The following is a 20375-nucleotide window of genomic DNA, read 5'->3' on the forward strand; positions in this document are numbered from 1 at the left end:
CTATTTGTCTTTATGCGATTATCTATATTCTCAGAAAGGACGATTGTAGAATTATTGAATGACATGCTGACAAGGCCGACAGCTTACACTATTTCATTTAAAGCATTTGATAATAAAAAAATCCTATTTTTTACAGGGCGTCCAATGCTAATACCGGCAGCAAATTCAAATGGGTCTATCAACATGGAAGATCCCAGAAGGCTAAACCACAGTGGTGTGTAGGAGCTGCAGATACTGTACCACGGCCCTGTGTAGAAAACATATATTTCATTTTACACCTAATCTTTTATTAATTTTATTAAGTGTTTTGAAAGTAAATATGGGTAGACTAAGATGCATGACTAATAACTACGCCTGCTGAATGCTGGAATTGGTTATCAAAAGCTACCAAGACTGTGCCCTTCCTCTGCATTGAGACAATCAGTGATGAGAGCGTTCTACCAGCAGCCTATTCTCCAGCCTAGAGGATGCCAGGGACACCAATCCTATGGGGCCGGGAACAGTTTATTCTTCCTGACAAATGCATAGTGGTGCGCTTATTAATATGTAAAATGGATTATTATTAATGTTAGCACTAGCGCACAGCCCAAAGCCAGTAACCATCCTTATCCACCCTGACCCGTGCTTAATATAGGTTCCCGCACATATCATCACATGTTCCATCGCTATGGGACACAAACACTAAGTTGTACAAACACATGTGAAATAATACACATGCACATAAAGCTTCAGTTATTAATCCTTTAAAAATTGCGATTGCAATCAGCTTCACAAAACAATACAACCCTATAGGTTTTTTGTTTTTGTTTTTTTAAGCCCAGCAATGTGTTGACTATCAGTCTGATATGCTGCTAAATACCATTTTAAGAAATCTTTGTATGACCAAGGCCTTCTGCCACTTTGCAAATGTATTAATCCTGCACTGTTTTAATTTTACACAAAAATTTCTGCGAGAGGAAAAATACAGGCAAGATGCAATCGCATTGGAACCGACAGGTTAAGGTGAGCGATGCATGTCATTGTATTGGGACTACAAAAACATTTTCTATATTGGGAAGAAAATCACTTCAGCCAGCATTGGAGTCTCCTAATGACCTGCAGGTTGGGTGAAAAGTTACACAAGACCCAGAATATTATCAAACAAAACTACTGTATATGTACACTTGTCACTTGCACAGTGTTGGTAGCTATAATGTGTGTTGAACTAATATTTGACCCATTCATTTGTTAACTAGTTATTCCACAGAGGCATGCAGTGCCTCATGGCGCATTGAGGTCATTAGTTCCTAGATAATGGAAAGGCTGAATTCTTATCAATATTGGTAGATCATAGATAACGGCAGCTGCCGTGAGCAGCCAAAATGTAAATTTTAATAATAAAGAAAATGTAATAAACTTTTAAAAAACACCAAGTTTGCAAGGAAATATCTGGCCAAGACTCTGAACTGCGGGCTTAAAAACTCATCAAAAAATATCCCCAGTCATGGGGAGAAGTTGCAATTTAACCAAAATATTTTGCCAAAGAAGAGCAGCGACACTAGCCACATGCTCTGAGAGTGGAACTAAAAGCCAACGTTTCTGTTTAACTAATGTGGGGGAAAAATAAAAAATGTAAAGTAAAAAAAGATAACATTTAATTGAAACAACCAATGTATTAAGCAATGCTTTATTCTAGAATGAAGAATGTTTTTGTTGCATTTTAAGATCAAACAAATGCAGCTTGACATTTGAACAAGAAAATTATGCATGAGAATGCAAAAAATAAATAAAAATAAATTACAACTTGTTTTGTATATATATATCTATGTATATAATGTATACATATAGGACACATGTCTGAACATGATCTAATTTTAAACATGTCATTTGTGATTTTATGCGTGAGAATGTAAAAAAGTTCAACTTGTTTTGTACATATATATGTATACATATAGGAAACATGTCTGCACATTACAGTTCAACTTGTTTTGTACATATATATGTATACATATAGGAAACATGTCTGCACATTACCTTATTTTAAATATGTCATTTGTGATTTTTCAGCATCAAAGCTTAAGGTAAGTCAATTCAAGGTATATATATACACACAATGTATGTGTATACACAGCGTGTCTGGCTATATACATTGAAATAACTCTAAAACATGGGGTGGGGAACCATCAGACCTCCAGCTGTTGTTGAACTACACATACCAGTATGCCCTGCAACAGTTTTGCCTCATTGTCTAAGTATTTTGGTATGTATTCACTAAGCAGGGATAACCCTGCTCAACTCAATTTACCAAACGGTTACAGCAGAGAAACCCTCTAAATTATATGTTTTAATTGTAATAAACAGTAACTAATATTCGGCCCATCAATTTGTTAACTAGTTATGCCACAGAGGCATGTAGTGCCTCATGGCTCATTGTGGTCATTAGTTCCTAGATCATCTTTAAAACATGGGTAGGTGAACCTACAGTCCTCGATCTGTTGTTGAACTACACATACCAGTATGCCCTGCAACAGTTTTGCCTCATTGTCTATACATTTTGGTATGTATTCACTAAGCATGGATAACCCTGTTCAACCCAATTTACCAAAAGGTTACAGCAGAGAAACCCTCTAAATGATATATTTTAATTGTAATAAACAGTAACTAATATTCAGCCCATCAATTTGTTAACTAGTTATGCCACAGAGGCATGTAGTGCCTCATGGCTCATTGTGGTCATTAGTTCCTAGATCATCTTTAAAACATGGGGAGGTGAACCTTCAGTCCTCGAGCTGTTGTTGATCTACACATACTAGCATGCCCTGCAACAGTTTTGCTTCATTGTTGATGTAAGCATTTTGCTATATCAAATTGTTAACTAGTTATGCCACAGATGCATGTAGTGCCTCATGGCTCATTGAGGTCTTTAGTTTCTAGATAATGGAAAGGCAGAATTCTAATATTCACCCATCAAATTGTTAACAAGTTGTGCCACAGAGGCATGTAGTGCCTCATGGCTCATTGTGATCATTAGCTCTTAGATCATTTCCAATTCGCCCATCAATTTGTTAACTAGTTATGCCACAGAGACATGTAGTGCCTCATGGCTCATTGTGGTCAACTGTTTGCAAAAAATAACGTGTGACAAATGTCAAAGTACAGCTTGTTTTGCACATATATATGTATCCATATATGAATCGTGTCTGAACATGTTCCAGCACTGTTGTATAATAATTATGTTTTAATAGTTATAAACAGAAACTAATATTCGGTCCATCAATTTGTTAACTAGTTATGCCACAGAGGCATGTAGTGCCTCATGGCTCATTGAGGTCGGTCCATCAATTTGTTAACTAGTTATGCCACAGATGCATATAGTGCCTCATGGCTCATTGAGGTCATTAGTTCCTAGATAATGGAAAGGCAGTATTCTGATATTCGACCATCAATTTGTTAACTAGTTATGCCACAGAGGCATGTAGTGCCTCATGGCTCATTAAGGTCGGTCCATCAATTTGTTATCTAGTTATGCCACAGAGGCATGTAGTGCCTCATGGCTCATTGAGGTCATTAGTTCCTAGATAATGGAAAGGCAGAATTCTAATATTCGACCATCAATTTGTTAACTCGTTATGCCACAGAGGCATGTAGAGCCTCATGGCTCATTGAGGGCGGTCCATCAATTTGTTAACTAGTTATGCCACAGAGGCATGTAGTGCCTCATGGCTCATTGAGGTCATTAGTTCCTAGATAATGGAAAGGCAGAATTCTTATATTCGACCATCAATTTGTTAACTAGTTATGCCACAGAGGCATGTAGTGCCTCATGGCTCATTGAGGTCGGTCCATCAATTTGTTAACTAGTTATGCCACAGAGGCATGTAGTGCCTCATGGCTCATTGAGGTCATTAGTTCCTAGATAATGGAAAGGCAGAATTCTAATATTCGACCATCAATTTGTTAACTAGTTATGCCACAGAGGCATGTAGTGCCTCATGGCTCATTGAGGGCGGTCCATCAATTTGTTAACTAGTTATGCCACTGAGGCATGTAGTGCCTCATGGCTCATTGAGGTCATTAGTTCCTAGATAATGGAAAGGCAGAATTCTAATATTCGTCCATCAATTTGTTAACTAGTTATGCCACAGAGGCATGTCGTGCCTCATGGCTCATTGTGGTCAACCGTCTGCAAAAATAACGTGCGGGAATGTATAAGTACAGCTTGTTTTGCACATATATATGTATGCATATATGAATCATGTCTGAACATGTTCCAGCACTGTTGTATAATAATTGTGTTTTAATCGTCATCAACAGAAACTAATATTCGGCCCAACAATTTGTTAACTAGTTATGCCACAGAGGCATGTAGTGCCTCATGGCTCATTGAGGTCATTAGTTCCTAGATAACGAAAAGGCAGAATTCTAATACTCGTCCATCAATTTGTTAACTAGTTATGCCACAGAGGCATGTAGTGCCTCATGGCTTATTGTGGTCAACCGTTTGCAAAAAATGATGTGCGAGAATGTCTAAGTACAGCTTGTTTTGCACATATATATGTATGCATATATGAATCATGTCTGAACATGTCCCAGCACTGTTGTATAATATAAATTAGAATTTTCTAAATGCTCTTTAATTCATAATAAAAAAGAAAAAGGCTATGTAGTATTGCTATTAAATATTCCACATGGGCTTGAAAAACTTTTGAAACTGTGCTTTGTTATTTTGCATGTTTACATTAATAATAACCAGATGCTTTTGTTATATGGTCATTTTGAAACTGTTTGTTATTTTGCATGTTTACATTAATAATAACCAGATGCTTTTGTTATATGGTCATTAAAATCAATACGCTTTTTTAAATCAGTACCAGTTGTGAAATGGCATGACATTTTAGCTGCTGGAATGTGAGAACCCTTTTGTGCTTCCGTGCATCTAAGAAAATGGACACAGTCATTAAAATCAATATGCTTTTTAAATCAGTACCATGTGTGACATGGTATGATTTTTAAATAGTACCATATGTGACATGGCATGAAGTTTTAGCTGCTGGAATGTGAGAACATTTTGTGTTACTTTAAAATATTTTTTTTTGTGTGTCATATGTGACATTCTTTTCAAAGCAATTATCTTTTAATACAGTTTAATATCGAGCTCTATAAATTTTATAGTAAATTTTATATAAAAGTGATATCAAACACTATAATTTAATATTAAAGGGGGCGTTCCCCAGAAGAAAGGGGGTGTGGTACCTGTCACTTTGATGGAAAGCTGCTCTATATCTACTAATGTTCATTCAAATCAGACATTATAGGCCAAAGTACTGTCCCAGCATACTCTATAGGTTGAATGTTGTCCCACACCCAACCAGTGGTCCCGTGACCACCAAGTGCATATAGAGGATGTCTCGTCCTCCTCCTTGTCTTACCCAAATATAGTCAAACGTCTGATTTGCAAAATGAATCCATACTTGTGTCTAGGTCACCGATTATTGTCTGAAATATTTTCTCTTATGTAAATAATTTATGGCAGTTATTGTTTACTGCCAAAGGGTGGACTGTCGAAGTCAAACATATTACATAGAGAGAACATACAGACTCCACACATTATGAGTCGCTATGCTTGCAAATATGCGCAGCGAGCACAGCAAATATGGTAACATACGCATTTACACAGACATGCCACAGAGATAAATTCAACACATATTTCATACAGCACATAAATTTGAACATATCAAGCACCAGACATCATAAGGTTTTAAATTATATAATGGAGTAACGTCATGTATGTGTATTATTGGAACGGAGCAAGATGGACATGTCGTGCTTTGTATCAAAGTAACCAGATTAATGAGTGTGTTCATTTGATGCCTGTTATTAAGTTGTAGCACATTGCCATTAGTAGATATGATTGAATGTATAAATATAAAGCCACAATTCTGAAGAGAACAAAAGGATTCCATTTAAAGCATGTGATAGACAGGAAACTCATGCCAGCCCTTTTGATGTCTTCAAGGCTTGCATATGAACTGACCAATGACTCATCCTGAATGAGAAAGTTCACTCCCCTAGACTAGTAACAAGAGATCTGTATACCCCCAATGGTCTCAGAGATATAGTTGATGCCATATAGAAGAGTTTCCTGTTTTGTCCCAGATGATGATGGAGATACTGTCTTTCCAGTGGCTGCATGATTTTACAGAGAGAAAGAGAGAGTGATATGGAGCGTAGTGAGCATTTGAGCAAAATATGGTGATGTATTACTGGCCCGTGTCTGTAATGAATTAGTTTGTAATAACTGCTTACTGTATAAATTGTAACCATGTAACTATATATACGGTATACTGTACATTGTGATATATTGAATACATATCCTTTTATAACAAATATATACATCAATGAGCTTTGGAACTCAGATAATGTGTGGGTGTATTATTTTCTCTTATGGGATGTAGTGTTTTTGCGATGTATAGCGCACATTCATAGCACATAATAATAAGATGCGCAAGCATCCACAGTATATATTAGAGCTGGCATTTTAAATATTTGTTAGAAAGCAATTTGACTTGCAAACCTTATTTATCAATGAGTGCTAAATTTCACTGTGAGTGATAAATTGCACCAGCCAATCCCTACCTAACTTCCATGTCACAGGCTGGGTTTAAAAAATGACAAGAGCGGATTATCTGGTGCAGTTTATCACTCACAGTGACATTTATCACTCATTTATAACTAAGGGCAATAATTCTTCTTTAAATACTGTTTGTTGAATCATAGGACCCAGTGCATTCAATCACCCGATTTTCAGGGGGCCTCACATCCATTCTGGGAGAGTAGGCAAGTACAGATAGATCCATGGTTATCTTGGCTTCTTTACTGCACCTAGGCACACCATGGTTTATTTACATAAACCCTTCATCTATTGTTCTCAGCTGCAATACAATACAGAGAACATTACAGCATGGGATTAAGTCATTACAGCAGGGGATTAAGTCCGACTGCCCAGTCTCAATTAATCCTATAAAAGGCCTAGATAAACATGGACCCATCTGTATGTGCATAACTGAAGCGTAATATATTGTACATCCTTTCATAATACATAGATATTTTTTTCTTCAGTTTACATGTTTTAGTAAACAATAATCACAACAATAAGGCAGTTTAACATTTTTTATTTATTAAAAAAAAGATATGAATGAAGCTGTATGAGCAACAATGATTCATTATTAGGTGTTCTACAGGTAGTTTGGGTAGTAGACACTTTCAGGCTGCAAATTCATTACAGAAAGATTCTACAAACTTGGCTCTCCATCCTGCTCATTGGAAATGACCTTGATACAATATGAAGAGATGGCATTTACTGTACTTACACATACAGCTGCTCTACTCACATGATCGCTAATCATTGTGTCACATTACAGTAATTATGTTTGAAAAAGTAACTTGCTCACTAACCTATTGCAAATATTTTTTACTCAGTACTTTATATTTTTAATGTTAGGTAAATATATCGTGGCAAAGGGGTTTAATTGGTATGGGATGTGTGGAAGGTATAAAAGGACAATGGGATTTTGTGGGCAGGGCTTCTGATGCTAAATAGCAGCCAGACGAAAGCTAGGGCTTGTGGGTTCAGCTAGTTTTAGGAAGCCATGGAGTGTTAAAAGTGTGGAGTCACAATGTAGCTATGATGAAAATAAGCAGGCCGGAGTAAGGAGTCATTTGTACACAGATCTTTACAAAGTGGTGTCCTTCATGGGATCCTTCTGCCAGCCATGGGCCTTGCTAAGTCTGGGTGTTGTGCAGTCACCAGTGCACAAGAGAGCTAAGACTAAGGGGGTAATTCAGATCAGATCGCTGTTGTGCGTTTTCACACAGCGGGCGACCAGATCTGAACTGCGCATACATATGCACCACTATGCGCATCGCACAACAGCGACAGGCATTGGCGCCTAGCAAAAAATCCGAATGCACGGGCGATCACAAGGTGATTGACAGGAAGAGGCCGTTTGTGGGTGACAACTGACTGTTTTCCGGGAGTGTCTGGAAAAACGCAGACACTTTTGAGGGAAGGTGTCCGACATCAGCGCCGGCCCCGATCAGTAGGATTACATAGCAGCGGCTGAGTAAGTCCTGGGCTGTGCAGAGACTGCACAAACTGCGCAGGCTTTTCCCCTCTCCCTGTAGGCGCCAACTATCTGATTGAAGGGCAGCAAAAAACTTAGTGAGGGGGAAATCGCTGTGCAGGGGTGCGATCGCATGTGAAAGAGAGATGCACAAACAGAAGTTTGTGCAGTCTCTGCATAGCCCAGGACTTACTCAGCCACTGCAATGATCGGGGCCGGAGCTGACGTCAGGAATCCTCCCTCTAAGCGCATGGACCCTCCTGCGTTTTTCTGGACACTTCTAAAAACCGGTAAATTGCCACCCACAAACACCCTCTTCCTGTCAATCTCCTTGCGTTCGCCGATGCAATAGGATTTTTCACACCATCCCGTCGCTGCCAGACGCTCCCCAATGCTGTAGACCATCGCGTCTGTGTATTGCGGTGCATACACATGCACAGTTCAGACCTGATCGCCCACTGTGCGGAAACGCACAGCAGCAATCAGGTTTGAATCGGTCCCATTGTTTTTCCCATTAGCTAACAAATTTGCTGCTGTGATCAGATCTGAATTAGGCTCAGAGCTCAGTCAGCTCCGACAGGGTGACAGCGAACTTGCCGTCAGACAAAAGATGACACCCTTGATGATGTGGAGATGTTTCTGTTGTCATTTGAAAGTAAGGCAACTTGGCTTAAATGGCCAACAGAGTAGTGGGTGGCAAAATGTAAGCCCAAAGAAAAGGCTGCAAATTTTCAGCAGCTAAAGACTATGATTCTGGCACAGATAGGGGTGACAGGGCCTAGGAAGGTACAACGATTTTAGAAATGGCGATTTAGGCCTTGGGTCCACAACACGTGTGCAGCTGGATGACCTGGCAAAGTAAAAAAAAAGAGCTGTTTACGTTCATCCGAAACTTGCCAATCAGAATCTTGGAAATCCTGGCACTTGACCATTGTGCACGCAACCTAAACTGGGCACTACAAAGATGTGTTCTACAGACCGATCATCAGTCATTTGAGAGCTGGCGACAGCCATTGACTGTTATTACGAACTGAAGAATATTGCTCAGAAAGTAGATGAAGTAGTCGGGCAGAACCTTAAGTAGCCCATGGCTTTTCCAGGTGACCATCCTGATACAACAACAGGTGGTGTTGGTGGATACGGGCAGTGAAGTTACCTTAGTAACCAGCATTGTAGTTCCAGGAAGCCTGACTTCTCGACTACCGCCAGTAAAAGTCCTATGTATCCACGGGGTCACAAAGGAATATGACCATGTTTGTCTTTCCGTTACTGAGAGGGGACAAATGGTGCAAGTGGTGGCTGCAATAGCCCCAAAGCTGCCATATCCCCTTATTCTCGGGTGAGACTTTTGCCTGTTTTGGGAGATTATAATCGAGTGAATCAATCGGGACATGCCGGCAACTGAATCACTGGCTGGACATCCGACCCTTCTTTATCCTGTTGCTACTGTTGTACCCCAAGACCGGAGCGAGAGACCAAGAAGCAGCAAAATCTGGAGCCTGGGTACCAGGCGTTTGCTGTATCTATGCCAGCATCGTATTCCAGAAGATGGAAGGAATTCGTTCTGGCCAGAGATTGGAGAAAAGAGAAACCGTGCAATATGGCAGAGAAGATTGGTCCCCAGTATCCAGTACTGTATCACTCCAGGACATTGCTCGGGACTTGCTTCATCTACTGCATTGCAAAATGCCTTCAGATATGTGGTGAAAGAGAATGGAATGTGGAGGACTGAGAGACCGGCCAGGTAGTGCCGTATTTTATAGAAAAAGGGGACCTGCTCTATAGAGTAGTGGTGATACAAAAGAAAATAATTAAACAGCACTTGGTGCCACATTTACTGGCCAGGAGCTCACATGGTGATCAAGAGATACTGCCAAGCCTGTGCAGTCTGCCAGTGGACTGCCCCTAAACCAGATTACCAAGCTTCTCTGGTACCTCTTGCCATAATTCCAGTTCTATTCAAACGGATGGCCATGGACTTAGGAAAGTCGGCCATGGCCATGGACTCAGGAAAGTCGGCCTTAGGACATCACTATGCCCTGGTAGTTGTGGATTATGCTACACAATATCCTGACTCAATACCACTAATATTACAATTGCAAAAGAGTTACTGCTGATGTATACTCGACTAGGAATTGGTCAGAGAACTGCCTTCATGTCGAGCTTAATGAAGGAGTTGTGTAAATTGCTAGGGATACAGAGGCTACAGGCCTTGGTTTATCAATTGCAAACTGACAGATTGGTTGAGTGGTTAAATAGAACCCTTAAGCAAATGAGTAGGCAAGCTGTGGCTCAAAGAGGAAAAGTAGCAGGTGCACAATCTCACACTAGCTCAACCTGTAGTAACCAGAGGCATTTAGCATATTCCTGGCCAGGGCTATGAGCTTACCCACCGCATCAAGGTAGCCTCTCATTGGGTAAGTCCCTAACACTAACTATAGGGGTTCAGGTCCGGGGGGCAGGACACCCCAGAGCCACCCAGCCAGACAACCCCAGGTGGCTCAAAATAAGAAAGACTGGGATACCTTGTTGCCTTACCTCATGTTTGCGGTAAGGGAGGTGCCTCAGGTATCAGTTGGGTTCAGTCCCTTTTAGCTCCTGTTTGGGAGACAATTCTGTGGTGTTCTGGATATTCTCAGAAAGGGTGGGAACAACAGGGACCCAAGGAACCAAATGTGGTACAATTTGTCACCCAATTGTTTGATTACAACAGATCAGTCCATTAATAGAGCAACTCCTACAACAAGCACAGAGATGGCAAAAGAGGGGTTACGACACCCGAGCCATCATACACACCTTTAATCCAGGTAACAGAGTGCTTATCTTTAGCTCACACAACAGCAAATTGTATGCATCGATCACATCAACTTTTTAAAGCCGTGGGTGAAGGAAACTCCAGTGGTCATGCTAGGAGCAGTGAAAACAGAGGACTGCTTTGTCACCACAGAGTCTCCCCTGACAACGACTAAAAGACAACAAGTGTTAGAAATGGTATCTCGGAATAAAGGTGTTTTCTTAGCTATACCAGAGCATACCAATATTGAACATGATATTATAACTCCATCAGTAGTTGTAGTGATACAACAGCCATATAGAATACATGAGGCAAGAATGGCCGCAGTGAAGCGAATGATGGAGGACATGTTGCAACTTGGGGTAGTAGGGGAATTCAATAGCAAATGAGGAGCTATTCGCTTTTGTAATGATTTTAGGAAGTTAAGCAAGGTGTCCAAGTTCGACACCTATGTATCCTATTCGTGGCCGCATGTGGAAGAGCTGGTGGAGAATCTGGCCAGTAGTCAGTATCTGACTACCCTAGATTTAACAAAATGGCACTACTGGCAGATACCACTCACTACAGTATTTCAGCCAAACCAAAAACAGCATTTTCAACAGCAGATGGCTTGTTCCTGTACAAGGTGTTTCTGTTCGGCCTGCATAGGGGCCCAGCTATGTTCCGTCGGACAATGAACAGCTATGTTCCGTCAAACAATGGACAAACTGTCAAAACCTCATTAAGAATTTGCCACCACTTACTTTGTTCCCATATTCCCAAGGTGGAGGCTGTTCTAAAATCATTGAGGTGTCACGGCCTTACGGCAAACCCAGCCAAATGTGCAATTGCCACCCACATAGCCAGTACCTTGGCTTTGTGGTCGGCCAGGAGAGCGTTAAACCCCAGGTAGACAAGGTAGAGGCTGTGAGGGGCTGGCCTAAGCTGGAAAGGAAGTCTCAACTATGTACTTTCCTGGGTTTGGTCAGTTACTACCAACAGTGTGTGCAAAACTTGCTACCTGGGCCGTTCCTTAAAAAGAAAAACGTGGACAGACCAAATTGTTCCGAATCCTTGGAGGCCGCATGGAGGGATTTGAAGGAAGCTTTGTGTATGGCACTGGTGCTACAGGCACCTAATTTCAAGGAGAGGATTTTTCTGCAAACAGATGACTCTGGGACAGGTCTGGGGGCTTTGTTGTCACAGGGAGTAGGGGATAAGGAGAGACCGGTTCCTTTCCTCAGCTGTAAACATCTCCCCCCAAAAAAAGAATTACGTTACAGTGGAGTGGGAATGTTGGGCCATTCATTTGGGCAGTAGAGGCCCTCTGGTACTACCTACTTGGTAGGGAATTCACCCTGTTCACCGATCACTCATCAATACAATAGATGCACAAGAATAAGGAGGTAAATGTCAGGGTCTGCTGTTACCTGTTGGAAGGATCCTACACACAGCTGCACTATATAGGTGTGATTGGTATGAGATTAGTGGAAGGGATAAAAGGACTATGGGACTCGTAGGCAGGGTTCTTATGCTGAATATCAGCCAGACAATAGCTAGGGCTGGTGGGTTGAGCTAGTGTTAGGAAGCCGTGGAGTGTTTAAAATGTAGTGTCACAATGTATTTGTGGTGAAAATAAAGGAGCCACCTGGCTAAACAGACCGGAGTGCGGAGTCATTTGTACGCAGATCTTTACAATATATTTGAAAGTAAACACTTTTAAATGATGCATTTAGATAATGAAGTTATCTGCATACTGGTTACCCGTGTATCGCTGCCTCTAAATGGAAAACAGTGAGTCAGATTTATCAACGAGTGATATTCTTGTTATCATTCATTATGAATGTTAAAAGGTGCTCTAGTCAATCAGCTTCTAACTCATGTTCTTGAAAAATGACAGGAGCTGACTGGCTGGAGAATCATTTGATATATGTTAAAAGTGAGAACAAGAATATCACTCTTTACATCTGTCGCATAATGGCATAAAGCTGTCTTTTACAATCACATATGCTTATATACTGTATTATTCTATAATTAAAGTGTTCTTATATAGAGATGGATATAAATTAATTTAGCACTGTACACATGGCTGCTTTACAGAAGCTGATGACAGAAGAGGTACCTCATGTTCAGGGCCGGAGCTTCCACTAGGCAGCTTTAGGCAGCTGCCTAGGGGCGCCGGATCCTGAGGGGGCGCCTGCTACAGCTGCCTGAAAAAGGTAGCATGGTCCTACCTCACAGTCGCCGCAATCCCCCCGGCACTCGTATCTTACAGTAGTCGCAACTGGCAAGCTCCCGTATTGCAGCCTCCAGCTCCGCCTCTACCTGGCACAAGAAGTTTCTTTGACAGCTCCTGAAGTCCTGGCTGGGGGTGACATGTGGCGCTGCTCTTCATTGCAGGCTCTTTTGCAGACTACTCAGTCCCAACTCTGCATCGCATCCCGCAGGTATGGTGGCTGCACAGTGCACTCTCTGGATTTGATAAGGAAAGAGGGGGAGAGCAGCAGAGCAGCAGTCTGGGGAGGGGGGGGGGGGAGGGGCAGCAGGCATGCACACAGTCTTGGGGGGGGGGATGAGCAGCAGCACGCACACAGATGTGGAGGAGATGGAACAGCAGACATTTAACAGAGTGGGGGGGGGTGAGAGCTGCAGGCACCCGCACAGACTAGGGAGATGGGGAGAAGAGAGCAGCCATGCAACAGACTGGGGGTGGGGGAGAGCAGCAGCATGTCTTTCACCTGAAGGGCGAGTAGGGGGAAGGGGCAGTAGGCAGAAGTTTTGCCTAGGGTGCCGAGAAACCTTGCACCGGCCCTGCTCATGTTACTTTACCCCTTTGCTCTCCTCAGCTTCTGTAGAGCACCTTTGTGCATTGCACTCTGTTCACATGTGTAGCTGTTTTCCTGCTCAATTTTAAAGAAGTTAAGTATAAGTAAGCAGATGAAAAGAAAAGCTAAACTTGTGAAATACATTTAAGCAACAATTTCTATAATCCTAGGCTCCTCATGATTAGTATTAAGTAAAAGTATAATGTATTGATAAATTAGTATCTTGTTTAATAGTAAGACACCAATATGAGTTCGTCATCAGAACCTGCGTCTTCAAAAATTCAGCACTGTACGGATACTGCAGAGAAAACACAGTAATATTGCACATTACTAAATATTCTTAGTCAGTCATTTACTACTTACTTTTACGGCTTGGTTGCCAGGCAATTAATGACAGTAATTCAGCAATGTTTTGCCATGGGCCAAAAAAAACATTTAAGGCAACTTTTACAGTGGGACATAAGTGCAACTCTAAGCTGCAAATTTGTTTAACTGCACCTGCAGACCATAGGGGAGATGTACTAAGCCTTGGGGAGTGATAAAGTGGAGAGAGATAAAGTACCAGCCAATCAGCTCCTAAGTGCTATGTTACAGGCTGTGTTTGAAAAATGAGAGGAACTGGTTGGTATTTTATCTCAGTCCACTTTATTTCTCTCCAAGGCTTACCTCCTAAGATTGCTGACTCTCGATTCATGACCCTGTTCATGCCTGAAAGTGGATGGGGCCTTGGGAAAGGGGGTGTCACCTGGTGGCATCCACATTCCTATCATTCAGGGCCGTCTTAATAGAAGTGTAGGCCCCTGGGCACAGCAATGCCCTGGGCCCCCTACCCATCCTCCAGCGGCAGCTTTGATGTCCCACGGGTGGTAGGGGATGTTCTATCTTCCGTTCAGCATGTAGGACCTGGAGCAGTAATTTCTGCTAATTACTCCTTTACTGCACAAATGGTGGGAGATGAGGCGGGAGGGAGAACACTAATCTGTAGAAGAGGGCTGCGGGCTGAATGAAGGGGCCCTGGTACATGACTTCTAGGGTGGTAGGGGTTGTTTAATATGCAGGGGAGGAGTGGATAGTGAAGTGGGCTTAATATTTATCATTTTACGGTGGGAGGGCAGCTTGCTTGACTGCAGATCTCTCAAGATCCTGAAAATATATTTCTTAGATTTGAATGGGATAAAAAACGAAAGAGTTCCACCTTTCAGGAGTTACTGTGGACTTGGTTATTAGAGTTCAGGAGACAGAGCAATCCACCAATGAATATATAAAACAGCGTACTAGGCGTGTGGAGCTGGAGCAGGGACCAGCTGCTGGAAGGCTGATATCTCTGGTTATGGGTATAGCAGAGACAAGCTGCCAGTGTCCACCAAAAGGGGAGAGTCCCAGCTTTTGGAGCATATCCTCAGAAAAACTCTAAGTCAGACATAACCAGAGATATCTAGCTGGGAAGAGCAATTAACAGGCTTGGAGGGGAAACGCTGCTTTCAAGTCAGATATCTCCAGTTCCCCAGGGCCGATTTTCAAAAATTTGGTACCTCTGGAAAGAGGGGACCCTCAGGTATCAGCCTAGGGCCCTTATACTCCTGGGGCCCTTGGGCAATAGCCCATTGAGCCCATATGAAAAGACGGCCCTGCTATCATTGCAGGGGTGAGTCCAGCACTCTCCAAGATTCTGGGCTGCCCCTGGATCTCCTTGCACTGTGAATAGATTTCATGTGCACAGTGGCGGAACTAACGAGCGGTGGGCCCAGGTGCGACAAAATGCTTTGCCCCCCCCCCCCCCCATCCCATCCAAGTCCACCCCATCACCCCTGGAGAGGATCTGGTGAGGGGGACCTGCTCAGGGCTAGAGAAATGAATACCTAGCAACAGTGCCGTAACTAGACATTTTAGCACTGTGTGCAAGTAACGGCATCGGAGCCCCATCCCTGCATGCAAAACAGGGGCAGTGCGCACCGTAGGCGCGCGCAAAAATACATAGTGGCGTGGCTTCGTGGGGAAGGGGTGTGACCACAAAATAATACCAATTCATAAAACGGTGCACAGTAGTCTCCATTATTCAAATTACGCCGCACAGTAGCACCACTACACCAGGTAGAGACCCTTTTACACCTTACAGCGGACAGATTCCTCTTTTTACACATTACGGCAGACAGCGTCCCCTTTTTACACATTACGGCAGACAACGTCCCCCTTTTTACACATTACGGCAGACAGCGTCCCCTTTTTACACATAACGGCAGACAGCGTGCCCTTGTTACACATAGCAGCAGACAGCGTGCCCTTGTTACACATAGCGGTAGACAGCGTACACTTTTTTCATATAACGGCAGACAGCGTGCCCTTGTTACACATAGCGGCAGACAGCGTACACTTTTTACACATAACGGCAGATAGCGCGCCCTTGTTAAACATAGCGGCAACCAGCGTACACTTTCTACACATAACGGCAGACAGCGTGCCCTTTTTACACATTATGGCAGACAGCGTGCCCTTGTTACACATTACGGCAGACAGCGTCCCCCTTTTTACACATTAAGGCAGGCAGATTCCCCTTTTTTACACATTGCGGCAGGCAGATTCCCTATTTTTACACATTGCGGCAGACAGTCCCAAGAAAGACAGAAAGACAGAAAGAAAGACAGAAAGAAAGAAAGAAAGAAAGAAAGAAAGAAAGAAAGAAAGAAAGAAAGAAAGAAAGAAAGAAAGAATTATACTTACCATTTCCGCTGGCTCAGGCTCCTCGGTGCAGCTTCTGGTCACTTACGATTCCCGGGCAGGAGAGAAGGAGGAGGAGGGAGGTGGAGGAGGGAGCCGCAGCAGCGCTGTGTTATTGGTGGAGGCGCTGCTGCTGCTGCCCCTCTGCTTCACTATAGGCTGTTCTCGGAAGACAGCATATAGTGAAGCAGAGGGGCAGCAGCAGCAGCGCCTCCACCAGTAACAAAGCGCTGCTGCGGCTCCCTCCTCCACCTCCCTCCTCCTCCTTCCCCCGTACCGCTGCTCCTCTCCTCTCTGGGCGGCTGTGCGCTGCGGGCAGCAGTTGCCCGCAGCGCACAGCGGCATGTAATGAGTCAGTTTGACTCATTACATGCTTTGGGCCCCTGGACAGAGGCGGGCCCCAGTGCAACGCACTGGTTGCACTGGCGGTAGTTCCGCCTCTGCATGTGCATGCACACGGCATCTATTCACCCGCTGCTTGCAACAGCGTCTGCTCCCCCATCTATTTTTCACACCACAGGGCATTGCGGACCATGGTTAGGACAGCGGGACAGTCCCAGAAAAATACGACTGTCCCGCTGAATGCAGGTCTGTTTTGAGGTATATCCAAGGCTTAGTACATCACCCCCTGTGAAAAAAGATCTCTAGCTCACCAGTCAGCACCTGTTGCTTGTTATTGGCATCTCTAATTCTCATTCAATAATTGTGTATACCAGAGGTTCTCAAACGCGGTCCTCAAGGCACCACAGCGATCCAGGTTTTTATGAATATCCATGGCTCAGCACAGATGGTTAAATCAAATTTACTGAGGTGCTAATTAAGTCACCTGTGGGCAAGCATGGATATACTTAAAACCTGGACCGTTGGGGTGCCTTGAGAACCGCGGTTTATAACCTCTGGTGTATACTGTATTTTTAGAATCAAAAGATTATGGGGGTAATTCAGACCTGATCACTAGGGTGCGTTTTTTGCATCCCTGCGATCAGGTAGTCGCCGCCTACATGGGGAGGGTATTTGCTGTGTGCAGGTGTGCGATCGCATTTGTAGCAGAGCTGCAGCCCAGGACTTACTCAGCCGCTGCGATTCGGGGCTGGAGCCGATGTCAGAAACCCTACCTGCAAACATCTGATCCCTCCTGCGTTTTTCCGGACACTCCTCTAAAATGGTCAGTTGCCATCCACAAATCGACCGTGCAATTGCTTTTTTCACACAATCCCGTCGCTATGCATCGATGCCCGGTGCAGTCGTCCGACGTGCCGGCACATTGCAGTGCATACGCATGCACAGTACAGACCTGATCACCTGCTGTGCAAAAACGCACATCAGCGATCAGGTCTGAATTACCACCAATGTTAAGCTGGGTACACACGAGATGATGTGTACCCAGCATGACATTGTTAACGATGGGACCTGGCGGGGTACCTACATCGGCAAGTGCATGCACACTTGCTCATGCTGGCAGCATTGAGAAATGGTGGGGGGAGGGGGAGCGGGTCCATGCATTTGGCAACATGGCATCGCTAGGGACAGCCCCAGATCTTCTGGCATGTACAAAAGATCTGATGCTGTCGCTAGCAACCCGCAGGTGTGCACATTGGCATCATGAAAGTGCATGTACACAACACTTTTTAAACTATTTGTAGTTCAGATCGGTCAAAAATGGCAATTCGATTAAAATCCCGTCCCGTGTGTATACACCTTTACAGTACACACAAGGGACTTACCTCTCTCCCTTGCGCAGAAGTTCAAATCCTTCATTGATTTGGTCAAATGGCAAGTTATGTGTTATGAGCTCACTAAAGTCGAATTTCTTGTTTAAATAATCATCCACCAGTTTTGGTACATCATCTTTGCTCTTCCAACCTGTAAAAATAAGGCATATAAGGCATATAAAGTAAGGAATATATCAAGTTATTAATTATTGTAATAATTTTCTCACTTTATTATGATTTACTGAATTAAAAATAACACTTGAAGATTTTTGACTGTATTGAGAAGCTTTGCATCTATTGCAGTGGTTCACAAACTTTACCATCAAGTTTTCCCAACAGGTTATGTTTTGAGGATTTCTGTTTATGGTAGCAGGTGGGACAAATACTGACCCATCAAAGAAGTTTAACTGCCGTGCATGATTAAAAACAAATCCTCTGGTTATGTTTCAGTTTATAATAACTATTATTTATATTTATTAATCTTTTTTTTCAATTGATGTTATGCATAGAGCATACTTATCTACATTGGTCCAATTACAATATACTGTTATCACCTGGGCCATCTTCATGGATATTGAACCACAACTGCATAGGGGGCCTTGATGGATGGGGGGATTTGATGATGAAAAGCTTGGGTGTGTCAGCCCACCTCCCATCACTGATCTGCTGCTCTGCCACCTACTCCTGGCCAGGGAGAGAAGCAGCAGAGAAGTCTTTTTCTTTCTTTCCCTTTTTTTGGCTGATAGTTTAAGAGTGTTCAGTTGTCTGTCTGACACTAAAATAAATGTTTTAACTCCAGTCCGCACATACCACCAATAGATCATGTTTGAGGATTTCTTTAATCATGAATGAGGTGAGTTAATCTGCTTTGCTGGGGCAGTAATTAACACCCCCTTCCCTTCCCTCATTTGCAAGGAAATAAATCCTCAAAACATGACCTATTGGGAAACTTGAGGTTTGAGGTTGAGAGCCAGTGATACAAACTAATAAGCTTGTGAAACTGTATTCTACATACACAGCAATTGATGGCTCCCAGCGCCATTAATTGTATTTCTTGATCATTCTTGTCTACCCTCTCGGATTGGTCAGGAGGCTCCCGAAAATCGGGCGGTGCTTCTGGCCTCTCAGAAAGGTAGGCAAGTCTACCAGATCAGGCCCCACCCCTCACAGCCTACCTTAGCTGTCCTTCATAGTGAACGGTCCAGGAAAGCAGACGATGCAATTCGCACCATCATATCCCACCCCCATTATTCAATGCCATAGTCTGGGTATTGAATAGTGGGTGCGGGCCACGATGACGCATCCATGAGTGCATGCCCCCATACCACCCACTGTGTTGAGGTCACACCCCCTGATATAATGACAAAGCTGCCCCCTCCCGCATGGGGCAGCCGGAAAGTCTGTAAGCCTGCTCTAGCTATAAGTAGTGGATCAGCAGAATGGGTGTTTGCTTTCTATACTAGGCACCGATTTGGATGCTGCTTTTACAAACAGAATGTACCATACTGCTGTACATACTTCCTAATACTGTAGATTAACTTATTTTTGTATAGTTAACAATCTCATGACTGCATGCAGTTCAGTAAGAGGACATCAGGGTTGTGGTTTGCTTTTTTTGCCACACTTTTAGTTTGTTTACTCTAATTTACAAATGCCATTTACTGTCGCTTTTGGGATTTTGTGTAGCCCTTTAGATATGTGTTATCTATCCTGAAAAGTGTAATTACTCATGTTATATTACTTAAAATTCCCATGATATCCATCTGGTCAAAGGAAAAAATAAGCCTGGGTTGATGATCAGCATTAATGGATTTTGCTCAACATCAACATACAGTATAATTCACACAATGCCTGTTTGATAAGTCAGTAATAAGAGTAATGCATACAGTACCTCCCAACTTTCAACTCTAGGGAGCTGCCACAACCGTAAAGGGGTGGGGCCTAAGTAGGGGTGGGCAGGGCCTGGGGCAGAGCCTAGTGCCACGACCCCCGTTTTCATCATTTTGAGGGGGGGTGCTCCTGGCTAACCCTCCTTGCACTGATGGATGTCGTACAGTATCTATTCAGCAATCACTGGCTGCTTTGCAGAGCAGAGCAGCAGTGATCACTGCGTCTCCCATATGTCCCTCCGGCACCTTGGGACACTGCGGCCGGCGGGTGGGACAGCAGGACAGTGTCCAATTAGCAGGACTGTCCCGCTGTCTTCAGGACAGTTGGAAGGCATGGTAATACAGTAGCTGCAATCACA

At 43.2% G+C, this 20375-nt stretch overlaps 1 protein-coding gene across 1 annotated transcript in view; it reads right to left on the reverse strand.

Moving 5' to 3' along the window:
• Window positions 1–7135: 7135 nt before the first annotated feature.
• LOC134910239 (alcohol dehydrogenase 1) overlaps window positions 7136–20375 on the reverse strand; it is a 110480-nt gene continuing 97240 nt past the window's right edge. The window contains exons 8-9 of the mRNA XM_063918057.1: window positions 18140–18278; window positions 7136–13998 (exon numbers count right to left, since the gene is read on the reverse strand). Coding sequence (XP_063774127.1) covers window positions 13974–13998; window positions 18140–18278 — 164 coding nt within the window. The 3' untranslated portion in view covers window positions 7136–13973. The remainder of the gene's footprint in view (window positions 13999–18139; window positions 18279–20375) is intronic.

This window comes from Pseudophryne corroboree, chromosome 1, assembly GCF_028390025.1.
Source record: "Pseudophryne corroboree isolate aPseCor3 chromosome 1, aPseCor3.hap2, whole genome shotgun sequence".
Classification (NCBI taxonomy): Eukaryota; Metazoa; Chordata; class Amphibia; order Anura; family Myobatrachidae; genus Pseudophryne; species Pseudophryne corroboree.